This window comes from Anopheles arabiensis, chromosome 2 (assembly GCF_016920715.1).
Source record: "Anopheles arabiensis isolate DONGOLA chromosome 2, AaraD3, whole genome shotgun sequence".
Lineage (NCBI taxonomy): Eukaryota > Metazoa > Arthropoda > Insecta > Diptera > Culicidae > Anopheles > Anopheles arabiensis.
In genome coordinates this window covers 76,809,102-76,821,767 of record NC_053517.1, presented here as the reverse complement: position 1 = coordinate 76,821,767, position 12,666 = coordinate 76,809,102, and the positions used below count along the sequence as shown (strand labels likewise).

At 39.9% G+C, this 12,666-nt stretch overlaps 2 protein-coding genes and 1 long non-coding RNA gene across 6 annotated transcripts in view; 1 reads left to right on the top strand and 2 right to left on the bottom strand.

Moving 5' to 3' along the window:
• Positions 1–35: 35 nt before the first annotated feature.
• On the bottom strand, positions 36–1,746 carry LOC120894261 (growth/differentiation factor 8-like; the record flags this gene model as incomplete). The annotated part of the gene is made up of 1 exon (XM_040296749.1): positions 36–1,746. A coding segment is annotated over one exon (582 nt), but the record flags the coding sequence as incomplete, so codon positions are not given.
• An 825-nt stretch (positions 1,747–2,571) lies between these two features.
• Positions 2,572–5,759, top strand: LOC120908425. The gene is made up of 2 exons (XR_005741139.1): positions 2,572–2,829; positions 5,115–5,759. It is a non-coding gene; the product is annotated as an uncharacterized LOC120908425 (long non-coding RNA).
• Positions 5,760–6,851: 1,092 nt separating this feature from the next.
• LOC120908423 overlaps positions 6,852–12,666 on the bottom strand; it is a 38,113-nt gene continuing 32,298 nt past the window's right edge. For all 4 annotated transcript variants that reach the window (XM_040319391.1, XM_040319393.1, XM_040319392.1 and 1 more), the window contains 4 exons: positions 12,362–12,616; positions 11,976–12,283; positions 11,687–11,895; positions 6,852–11,521 (listed from right to left, as the gene is read on the bottom strand). In XM_040319391.1, the coding sequence (XP_040175325.1) occupies positions 11,373–11,521; positions 11,687–11,895; positions 11,976–12,283; positions 12,362–12,616 (921 nt within the window). In that variant the 3' untranslated portion in view covers positions 6,852–11,372. The remainder of the gene's footprint in view (positions 11,522–11,686; positions 11,896–11,975; positions 12,284–12,361; positions 12,617–12,666) is intronic.

Below are 12,666 nucleotides of genomic sequence, written 5' to 3'. Positions count from 1 at the left end.
GTTAGTACGAAACTACGCGTCGAAATCGAACGGCGGTTTGTCGGCGAAAATATCGCAATGGAAAAATGATTTTTATTTTGCTCAATCAAGCTAAAATTTGCATCGTCAACTGCAAAGCGGTTGCGCTGTCACTACCGAACCGATTCCAGGAACCCATATACATTCTATTGTTTCCGCTTACTAGTTATCACATATTGTATCATTTCCATTTTGTTTGCTCTTGTTTGCTACGTATTATAACTGGTTATCCCGTTCGCGTCGTATACTGGTTTTTTTCTCGTACGTCAAATCTATCGAAGCCAAAAAACAAACGCCACACACACACACTTATTATTTATCTTGCTTTCTCTGCTCTTTTCCTATCGCACTTTTCGCTTTCCCTTTCGCACTACCACTCTACCATTCTGTCTTTTTGTTTTAAATTTAGCATGTTAGCCACTGATCCCAACCAATTAGCCATACAATATTATTAGTTTAACTACACTGCAAGCGAAGCTTTTACATCTTATAATGTGTTTTAAGATTTTTGATTTTGCACTTCTTTTTTTTTTGGTTTGCAATTGCCTAAAATTTAGTGTGATGCCTATGTGATAATGTGTTTTTATAATTTCGCTACCCTTACTAACTGGCTAAGTCGATCTAGACTAATTTTTAGTTAAGCTCCAAAATGTTGCCGACCTTTCTCAGACTCGTTGTAGAAGTAGATTTGAAAGACAAAAACAAAACGTTTCCTGTTTTCTCTACCATCTTCCTTTTTAAGCGAATTTTTAGTAGCAATGTTTTGATTTTTTTGTTCGTCAATTTTGTTGTTTCTTACTCTATCCCCGTTTGGATTGTGCCGTTATTGTCTATTTCTTTTCTTTTGTGTTGTGTGTTGTGTGTGTTTTTATCGTTGTTGATTCGTTTGTTTGTTGATTACTGTTGTTTTCTATTTTTTTTCTTGTTGTTTTGTGTCGTTTTTTTTGTTGTACTTTACACTAATTATTTTAGCCCCCAGCATTATTTGTTACTTACTTCTTTCATCTTTTCTGCCAATTTCTGCCCATTTCTGTAATCATGTTCATGGTTTGTCCCTTTGCCTACAACTGCATACTCTTTTCACATCATGTTCACCTCCTCCTTTCGCGTCCAATTTCCGGGTCTCGCTTGTAAGCACCGAAGAGCTCAGGAACAACTGCACTTTTCCACCACCATGTTCGGTATGGTGCTGTAGATCACGTTGTAGCTCATGTCAAAGTACAGCAGCCGGATCGAGTTCATCTTCTTCGGCGAGCAGCACGGTATGGCCGAGGTGCTGAGCTGCATCACGTGCGTGTGCTCGTACTTGGGCAGGAAGCTGATCATGCACTCACCGGCACAGTACCACGCTTCGTAGCGCTTCGGCGCGATGATCCAATCCCAGCCAAACTTCTCAAAGTCCACCGTCAGCGGGTACCGGCAGCAGCGCGTCTCGTTCGCATTCTCGTCACAGTTGAGCGAGAGGTTGCGCTTGATGCGCTTCTTCGGCGCATCGCGAAACTCGATCTCGATGTACGGTATCTGTGTGTTTGCGGGAGAAAATGAACGAACACAAGTGTAAATACATTTGAATGAGCATGGGCATGACAGCTTTTTCGATGGCAAACGGTTACGGTTGATAGTTGATCGTTTGAATATGTTGAACTTTGGTATTTGGCAATTTGGCAATTTGGCAATTTGGTGAACTACCTGTGAAAAAATATAGCTAAAAGTTGGAGTACATACAAATAATTATAATAAATGTGTAGAGCTGCTATATAAAAAGTACAATATTTGTTCATTATTTACTTTCAACACTTTCACGTATGAAAGCAACAATCTTACCACTATACTAACCACGATCCTTTGATTCTTTGTTAAAAAATCCATTTCTTCACTCCACGTTTACTGCTTTCCCGTGTAATGTGATAATAAATTAAGCTTCTATTATTGTGTCTTACCAAGCACAAACTATTAGTTGATTTCGAAGTACGAATATTTACAGATTATTTTCGGTTCACTCCATTTACTGTCCTCTTGCTCGCACTGCAAATCAGAAGCTAAATCTAAACCACTGCACACATATATTCGATAAATATGCATTCATTTTACCAACACTTTCCACACTTAAGTTCGCTTAAATCGACTATTTCAACGATCTTTCCACTCGATCACACTCTATAAGAAGATCCTGTGAACCTTCCCTGTGAAGGAACATATGCCGTTTAAACGGGAAAAGATGCTGATAGACAGTCATATATACGAATTCCCATTCCCGCGTGAGCTGGTAGTTGGTTGCAGCGATATTCTCTGAACAATCCCCCAACCCCATTCGCTCTCTAAAGGCAGGGACATATTCCGTGAGAACCGGGGAGGTACTGCTGAGGGAGTCACATTGCACGAGCGGCCTTTTGTTTTTGGGGTGGCGCCAATTTAATTGACACCAATGGTCAATTGATCTTAATTGGGTACAAGTGGGACGGACAACAGGCCGTCAAATGCAGTGAACGAACACGAATAAGCTGTGGGAGTACGAGAAATTTCAGGAAAGAACACTTCCTTGTGCCAAAAACCTGTGTGATCCCCTAGTGTTTAGTGTTAGTACGCCAATGGAATGTGCTAGTATGTTGCATTCATGCTCTTTAAACTTATGAGCCAAGTTGCTAGTTTCGTTGTACCCATCGTTACAAGCAGGCACTGCTTAGGTAAACACAGCCGCCCTGGGTTCGTATCTCGAACTATATGGCTTGGCAAGATCGTTTTGATCGTCTGTGTGCGGGTGAAGATGAAAAAAGCGAATCGCCCGAGATCAGAGTCGATCCAATCAGCTGGGTGAGTAATCGCATCTGTGAGTTTACTGCTTGCTGAACAAATTGTTGCGACAGCACGTTACTAAACCCTTTTCTTTACTAAATGGCTTAGTGCTGATCTTTTAACAAATCTAGTATAGTTAATAAGGTAAACAAGCTTGGTTATTAATTTCTTTAATTGATTCGAAATTGCGCTGCTTAAGTGCACTTTTTGGTCAGTTTTAGTGATATGCACATTGAGTCAATATGTAGTGTCAAATTTTATCATTAAATACTAAGAGTGTATTTAACTCATTTACGAATTCACTCTTCGAAGTGACTGGCAACACATTTAAAGTGAATTACATCACTCTTTCGAATAGAGATGGGTCTCTGTGTGAATCAGATTCATAAATACGAATCAAATTGCAAAATGAATCATTGATTCTGCAGCTCAAATATTGCGACTCATGAATGTTGCAATTCATCAATCGTTGAAAATTAATGATTCTCATTAGATTCTTCGATCTCTAAAGATTCTGCAACTTCTAAACTACTGCAAATTCTGTCTCTTTTCTGTGTGCCATTGGCAGAGGCGGATTTATCCTTCTCGGGGCCCTAAGCGGGGGATAGAATTGGGGCCCCTAGTTTCCTTTCCTTAAAAATTATATCCCATTTTTATGAATACCTCGCTACGAATACCAAATATGTCATCCTGATTTCGTTAGGGATTAATTTTCTTCTAACGTTTTTTTTATGGCAGTTAGTTAATTATTTTAATAGCTTCTATAGTCTTCGTTTAATCAAGCTAACATATTTTGCATATTTTTAGGACGTGCATCATCGTTGTTTCCGGTATTGCAAACATCAAAACTATATTAAATACTAGCTATACTAGTTTTACTATTGTTTAGAGTAAAGAAGCATTTCATTCTCTGTAGTATTTTTTCAACACAAGTACGCATTAGATCGTTTTTCCAAGCTAAGAGTCTTTTATATTGAAATGAATCAATGAACGATGAAATGATAAACTGTAGCTATTAAAACTCCAGACTTTCCGAATTTCAGTACAGATCTAGGCATATCTAGATAAAGATATATCTGGAAAACCTGACAAAAAATCTGAATTTTACTTATTTATACTTTTGTATTTTTAGAGCAGAGTTTGCAATACATTTGTTTGCATATTCATGTACATGAGCAGTGAAAGCCACTATACAAAGCTTGTGTGATTTCCTGTTTCACAGATACATAAAATATGTGGCTGAAATCCAAGCGTCCGACAATGGTTATCCTGCTCTTGCGTATTTGTAGTCTTTTCGTCCTTGCAATTGAGACAGTTTAGGAAGTTCTTAAAAAATATAAATAATTCGTCCCAGGAGCTTCTTTATGTCTTATTGTCAGGAGAGGATTTATTGTTTTTAATATGCAAGAGTGCGAAAGTATGTAATATTTGTTTTGGCCTTCAAAAATTATCTCCAAAGTACGTAACAACTTTTAATTGCTATAAACGTTATCAACACATTCCACACACTTACTGGTAAGAATGTATTACTTTGAGAATGATTTCGTTTTCCGTTCGTTTGTGCATTATTAACAAAAAATCAATCGCTTATAAAAGTGAACTAACACATAAAAAATTAGCTTTGGGCCCCCTTCAGGCCGGGGCCCCACGCGGTCGCTCAGTCCGCTTATAGGAAAATCCGCCACTGGCCATTGGGCCTACTTACAATATACACGAATCTTTTAAAATTCAATTCGAGATTCGTATCACTCGTCATGCAATACTGTATCATAAAAATACATATTTTTTACTAATACATTGGGGTTATAATCATTCATTCGCGATACCGTCTAGTGCTTCAAACTTTTCGCATTCATGTCACTCACTCACTAGTACTGGTTTTAGCAGGTGATAACAGGTGATAGAGAGTGAGTGATATGAATCCAAAGAGAGCGACTCACTAGTCGGCACAGGCAGGGAACGAGCTGAATCCAAAAAGAGTGGTAATTAAAAGATTCACTCTTTGGGGCGCAAAAGCGTGACAAGTGATTTAACTCCCCACGCCGATTTAACGCTACTGGTAACGATCAGTCCCAAAGTCGCACTAACTTGCATCCAACATCATGCCCTATTCTGCTTCGAACAAACCAAGCTTATCAATCGCTACAGTATGTACCGGAAGATCCTCTACAGTGCATGCTGCTCGTGTAACATACCGCTGCTACATTGCTCGGTATGCGCACTTCTTGCGTTCAGTTTCTCATCGAATCAACCGAATCATTGCCGCGATGTGTTTGATTTTTGTTTGTTCTTTTCTTTCACAGTTGATTTGACAATGTTATCCCATTTAGCATTATTTAATTATTTTAAGAAAAAAAACACCCCAAATAAAAGCCTCGATATGAATGTATAACATATTCCGTACACAAAATTCCACAAACACAGAGCTAGAGTGCAATACAGGTTTCTTTTTTTTTTGTTGAGTCGGTTTTTTTTATTAGTAAAGTTTTGTCACTGCAACACACTCCTCCTCTCCTTCTCCTCCTCTTTCTCTCGCAACACAACAATGGAAGAAAGATTTGGAAAATGATGATATTATCTCTAGTTCGAAGGAAGGAAGAAAGAGCTTATACTATTGCACTTGGTTTTCATTGCATCAATTCTGACATTATTCAAACGTGTGTGTGAGTGTGTTTGCGTGTGAGTGTATGTGTGTAAGTTTTCCCTCTTTCCTCGTCTCGTCTCTTCGTTGGCCGCGCGTGGCACGCATAGAAGGAACTCCCTTCCGAGGGACCCCTTTCTCCGGTGCTAGCCCTTTCACTTATAATGAATTTAATATGTTCTGCCGTTTTTTTCTCCATTTTCCTTTTCTCCTGTTTTACACACCAATCACTTGTATCTGTTTTCATTTTTTCTTTTTTTTGCATTTTCCAACACACAGCGCATAAAGAGTTTGAGCTCGGAAAATGTTTCCACAGCTCCACACAGTTGCTTTTCTTTGCAAGAATTACGTAAAATATATGTGAAGAAGAAAATCATCACCATCCATATCATTATTATCATCAAGATTAAAGTAAAAAAAAACAGCATATACTTGTCTGGAGTTTGTCCATCATTTGTTCATTGCACACCTTTGCTAAGTTCTGTTTTTGCTTCCTTTGCTTCGACTCCTTCCCTGCTTTCCTCTCCATTCTCCGTGTTGGCAGCTACTTAGAATATAATTCATAATTGCTACCATCATGCATTTATACATGCTATAAATATATTTAATGTGTATATATATATTTGTTTGTATGTTTCAAGTGTATATAATGAGCATCCGAATATGATTTGTTCCTTTTCATTGAGGTTGAGAAAGGCTGAAGGAAACTGAACTGTATGAAAAACGTGTAACGCGCGCCTAACGACTCACCGACGTGTGATCATCCACCTGTCTTCTGCTTGCTTGCTTGTGTAGGGATAAATATTAGTGATGTTGCCCTATAAGAAGGTGCTGCCTCCCCCCCCCCACATCCCGGTCGTTTGTTTAGTAAAGATAATTTTCAAAAATGTTTCCGAGTTATCCTAAGCAATCATTCATAAGAGGTCAAAAACCGGGAAACGGGGCTTAAATATACGACCGCAAACCGCAAAGAAATTGCGCTCAGTGTGACAACAGTCTGTCAAGTGTTTAGTGTTTAATTGATGAGGCATTACATTTGCTAGCTTTTCACTTCCTTTTTTCCTTTCCTTTTTTTTTGTTATTTATTTATTTGCTGTTGCTTCTCTTCTGGCATCCTGTCTGAAATACACTAAAATCTCTACAGCTCTACATGCGCAAGAAGCGGCATAACGGGCTAGGCCACCGCAAATTCAAATTCAACTACTACAAAGGTTCACGACACACACACGCACACACACACCAACAACAAGAACGAGGCAAAAGTAAAGAGAAAGTGCCGTAAAAGCGCGCAAAAGCAACACTACCGTATAGAGAGTACGTACTACTACTACAAAATGGTTTTTTTTTGTTTGCTAGGTATCTTTAAGATACAACCTTCTGTGTTTAGCTGTTTGTTTAGTTTGGGTTTTTTTTGTTTTGTTTGCTTGCTAGTTTGCCTATGGTTTGCAAGGGATGCGGCTGCGCTCTGTGCTAGTGATTTATCTACAATTTTTGCCGCTTTTCTGCTAACAGCGCCATCGTATAATAATACCGTGTGTTCATAAGGATGGAAATTGCAAGCTGCTCACAGCAACAACAAAAGGAAAAAATAAATCATTCACAGGAATTGACCCCCCCAAATGCACTGCCCCTTTATGTAAGCAGTTTTTTCCCTTGTTTTCTTGATTGCCTTAAGACAACATGATCATCATTCCCACGATCATGATCGATTGGGAAACAGATACATCGAAACCTCACTAATAAGAATAATAACATTAGCGATACATGAATGTGTCAGCATACACTAGAATGGGAATGATAATACTAATCGTGCGTAATACTTATCGTGTAACTAATATCTAAAGGAAAATAATCTCATCTCTTCCACACGACGGCAACGAACGACGCGGCGCGTCTAACGAAAATTTGAAATCCCTCGGCTTTGGCAAAATGTATCCTTGTGTCCATCCTTATACGATCTCTCTTTCTCTCTCTCTCTCTCTCTGTCTGGGGGTCTTTACGCATCCCCATCTTCTTGTTGAACCTCCCTTCCATTCCTATTATTCCATTCAACCATCGTGGCGCTTCATGTTGCTGGTTCTAATTAACGCTTCTCTCACTACACGAAATTGCAATGAATGATTGTACTACTGCTTTTTTTATACAAAAAAGATTAAGTAGGTATGCAACAACAAGCTGAACTTCCCCGACTCACAACAGTACAATATATATGTATAAGTAGCATTCACTGAAGTAGAACGCGCGGGATGGGGTGATGGTGGTGATGGTCGTGTGAACCGAACAGCTACGATAAGCGCGGTGCGTGCAAGTACGCAATTATAAGCTACTAACGATTCATCATTTCTAATTTTTCTTGATTGCCTCGCGGTTGTGTTTTTTTTTTGTGTCTTTTGTTTCGCCCTCCATTCTAATCAATCAGATAATAAGACAGTTGCGTTGAGCCAACATTAACGAACAAACTCTGTATATCGCGCTGTACCAAGCAGCAGCAGCATCATCATCATCATCATATGGGTATGATTTGGTTCTTCGGTTTATTGTTTTGCGACAGGGGACGGGGAAATAAACGGATACTACACAAGCCAGTTAAATATTACCCTTTAAATGTTAGAAAACTAACGGTGCAAACGTTCCCTACATTAGCCTAAGGCCAAAAAACACAAACGAAACAAGTGGCCCAATCAACTGTGCCCGAATAAGCGAATGTATGTATATGGTCTTTCGCAGACAAACTCGTTTGAATCAATTGATATTCCTTTTCTTTGAATACTACAGTTTTATATTGTTTGTTACGTATTAATAATTATTGATCGAGTGCATATAATACTACATTTGATGTCTCCTCTTCATTCTCGCTGTTGATATAACTGGAGCTAGTTTAGCCCATTTTACTAAACGGGACAAAGGGGGTAATAGTCGCAGGAAGCGTTTCTTCAAACGTTTAACACAACTAACAACAAACAAAAACGTCGTTACGGAATACGCACAAAAGTATTCTCAAAATCTTATAATGTGCATAACCAAAACACAAAAAACAAAACAGAACCAACAAACACAGATGTCCAAACACAAACATCAGGGTGAACATGAAAAATAAATGTGTGTATCAGAGTTTCGTATACCTTAGCTATATCGGAGCAACGTTTCTTGTTTTTAGTAAAGAATGATATTTTTCTACTAGTTTTCTACCGATTCAGTTATTCTGCGTGGTCATATTCAGCAACGACACACAACAGACTGGTCACAACAATTGAATGGTCCGTCTTCATCGCATCGAACCACTACCGCGCTACCGAAACAAACGCGAGTCGCTAAGTAGAACAACTACGACCACCGGGTTTGGTTGAATTCCGCCAATGATTCTACTATTATGATGATAAATACTAATCTTTCTAGTGTAGTATCGTGCACAACTCTTCCTATCGCTCTATCTCTGTCTCCCGTGCGTGTGAGTGTCTGTTTGTGGATGAATTTAATCTCCCCTCCTCAAGGTAGGGTAATGTATAACGAGGAGAAGGAAGTATATAAGTAGTACATTCTATTCGCGAAGTTCATAAGATTTTTTGCGTGATTCATGTTAGTTGGTTGGTTGGTTTTTTTTTTGTTGCTTCTTTTGCTTGTTCTACCACCCCACCATGGTTCCGCGTGTGTATAATATAATTGTTTATCAATAGAATTATCTTTACAATTGTTTTCGTTTTACAAAAGTACGTGTGTATATTGTACGTATGCGTAAGCACACACAAATCACCAGTCAAAACGCTCGCGCGATCGAGCGCACGAGTTATTTTTCTTGTGTGTGTTTTTCGAGATGATCCTCTCCCCATCATAATTTCTTCAAAGTGTCCTGTTGGTTTGGTTTTTTTTTGTTTCTTGTTAGTTCCACATTATCTGTATCTATTTCAGAGTTTTATAACTTCAATCAAACATCTACTTTTCTGTCCTCTCTCTCTTTCTCTATTTTTCAGTTTACTGTAAATTGATTAACACTGTTCTAGCCATTCGTTCTTCGTTCGTTTTAAGAGCAGTTCAATAAATTGATCAAAGGTCGATTCACAAGACTACTTGCTTGTTCAGGCTCATCTAGAATAATGCTCTCTCCTCTCTCTCTCTCTGCTTGCTTCATCATCGGCCATATTACGAATAAACGAATATGGTGATAAATCGTATCATTATTATAATTATATCATATAAACATGGTCAGTCATTTGATTGGTTTTTGTTTTGTAAGAATTGTAAATATGTCGCTAAATTTGTTTTATGCTTCTGCATTTATGCCACGTCTCTGCCTGTGTGCGTGTGCGTGTGTGAGCTTGTTGCAGAATTTTTACATACAAGCACACCAGCAGCGTGCGCACTCACCCACCGCACCGCACCGCACCGCACACACACACACACCCCTCGTCTACATATTTGCATATTACATATACATCAGATTCAGACTCAAGAGGAATCAAGTGTATAACAACAATCAGCGTCAATATATGTGGTATGAAAAAGTTTATAACAAGAAAAATGATTTGCTGCTCGCCCGGCGCTCTCGACTAACGAAGCCGTCCACTGACTATTGCTTGATAAAGTATTAGTAGAAGGTGGATGGGGTGGGAAAGGGGGTGTGGAAATGTTATATCACGCATATGATGTACCAATGAGCGGGCGCATATGATATGTGTCCAAGATCAATTGTCGATGTCCACGCTACTCTCTCTCTCTACTCGCAAATAGGACAAACGGAAAACTCAAAACGATCAAACCCTACCCTATTTAGCTAGCTGGTTCACTATGCCCAACACTACCTTCTTCGCTTCGGTGTTTTCTTTTTGTAACTAAACGCTTTCTATACTCGTTCAATTCTGTTACATAGAGTTGCATTTTAAAAAGGCAAACATTTCTCCCTTCTCCTATTATTCCCTGTCCCATTAGTGAGCGTGTAATAATCCTTCAGTAGATGGATGTACCATGGACGAACTGATCGTTTCGAGGCGCAACAATCTTGAGCTTTAGGGCTCCACAGTCTGGCCACTCTGATGGAGCATAATAATGTGTTTGATAGTAGTACTAGTATTGTGTGACGAAGTAAACGAACACGTGTTTTTTTCCTGTTTGCATAGCCTACAAGAGTTCTGAACGTTCTGGTCCGAAACATTCTTCCTCACTTTCTCCCCTCTTCGCCTAATCTCATTCGATATGATTGATCGCGGTATAAGATGGTAAAGATGAACACAGAAAAATTCATTTCTTCTCTCGCATGAGGTGATTGATCATATATGATTTTTTTCATTTATTTTACTGTCCTTTTCTGTTCCTTTTTTCTCTCATTTCACTTTTAAGATCTTATGCTTCATTGTGTCTCACTCGCACTTCCCACATGCTACAGGGGAATTTCAGCACGTTTTACAATATTGTTGCTTTCCTGGTCGATGAAAGCGTGTGCGATGTCACCCTTGCTTTCCTTTCAATTACACTTATCAAATCTTACTAGTTTGCGAAAAAAGATCTTTCGCGTAAACCTTAACCTAGGGGTTTCTTATTAACCACAATATGTTTTATATATTGTATATAGGTTGATTGCAAAGCAACATCACAATTCTATTTCCACATTTCCTTAATCTTAGATTATTAGTAGTGTGTGGTGGTGGTGAGTGTGTCTCCTTGTGCATTATGAGCTCGATGGAACTCCTGCACGCAACACACAAACACACACAGCACACAGCACACATGTTTGTCCGTCGCATATCATCATTTGCTCGTTAGCTAACTCGTTTTACTATGCTTGTCGTAAGTTCTATCAAACAGCGCTAAGGATGGAGAAGAGTGTTTGGGGGAATGGAACAAGGGCGGTTGTAATTACTGCTATGGGTACGGAAGGAATCTGGCTCTACTATAAGATTCCTCGGCTTTCTACGGGGGGTTCTGAAAATTATGTGGAAAATTTAGCATTTTCCAGGGACGGCCGCAAAACCAGGGCCCCTTCCACCCAAAAGTTGGGCCGATTAATCATATTCTGCCACAGCGACAGCTCCTTGCCGGTCGAATCCATCCACTCGACCGCTCTGCCATTGTGTTTGCCTGTGCCGTAAGCAAAGCAAAACAAACCCATTGCAGCAAATTGAAGTGTCCCATTGTGGGGTTTTTATTTAATGAAAACAAATAAAAAAAAGAAAAAAGAAACATAAATTAACACAATAACATCCTCGTGGCTTGTACAGCCAACACTTCTACCGAAAGACTTACCGTTTCCGAGCGAAAAGCGAACGCCGCCTAAAAATTCGTTACTTGCCAGCCGATCGTGATCCCATATTGTAAGCTCCAGCGCGCGCTCAGACAGTTCTGCCAGCGAAACGTCTTCGTACACGAAGGTGTAATTCCACACCGGAGAGTTCGTTCGTTTGATAACGGGCGTTTTTTGTTTCGAGCTTCGATTCTTATCCGGTAGTAAATAGCTGTTATTGTAAAGGAAACAAGGGTCAAATTGGCTAAATTCTTTTTAAAAGGAATTCCCCGCGTTCAAACCCTCACATACCTCTTGCAGAACGCGTCACAGGTACCGTTCGACTTGATTGGTTGCAAGTGTTTTGCTTCCTTTACCAGCACGTGCAGTGCACCCTTGCTATGGCCGGAAAGGGTCGACGATGAGTTGGACGTGAGCGAGCGTGTGCTAAACTTGCGCAGGTTCAGCGTCCCGAAGCCACTGCTGGTCGAGCCACCGCTGCCACCGATAACGCCGCTTCCGGCACCCATGATGCCGCCCCCGTCGGCATCAGCTGAGACATACTTTAAGCCAACGATAATGTCGCCCTTGTACGCTGACAGATCTTCGAATGGTTCGCTCTAAAATGAAGCAAAAGTTAGGGCAATGTTCCGTTTCTGTTTGCGCCGACCACCAAGCGTAAAGCTACACCCCCTTACCCGCTCCTGAAGCTGATACCACTGAGGCTGCGGATTGTCAAACACCTTGTCCTGCAGACCCATCATCACCTCGCCGAGAAAGTCGTTCCTGCCAAACATGTCGGAATGCCACACCGTGATCCATATCGTGCGCGTTTGCAGACTGTTCAGGCTCATGTGAAACCGCAGCACTTCGTCGAACACCGGATTCAGCGTGTGTTTCTTTACCTTCGTCTTACGCTTACCGCTCTTCGATTTGTCCGGCAAAAGGTAAACCTACAAAATAAATTGAAATTTTAGCTCATTTTACATAACTACTCATGGTG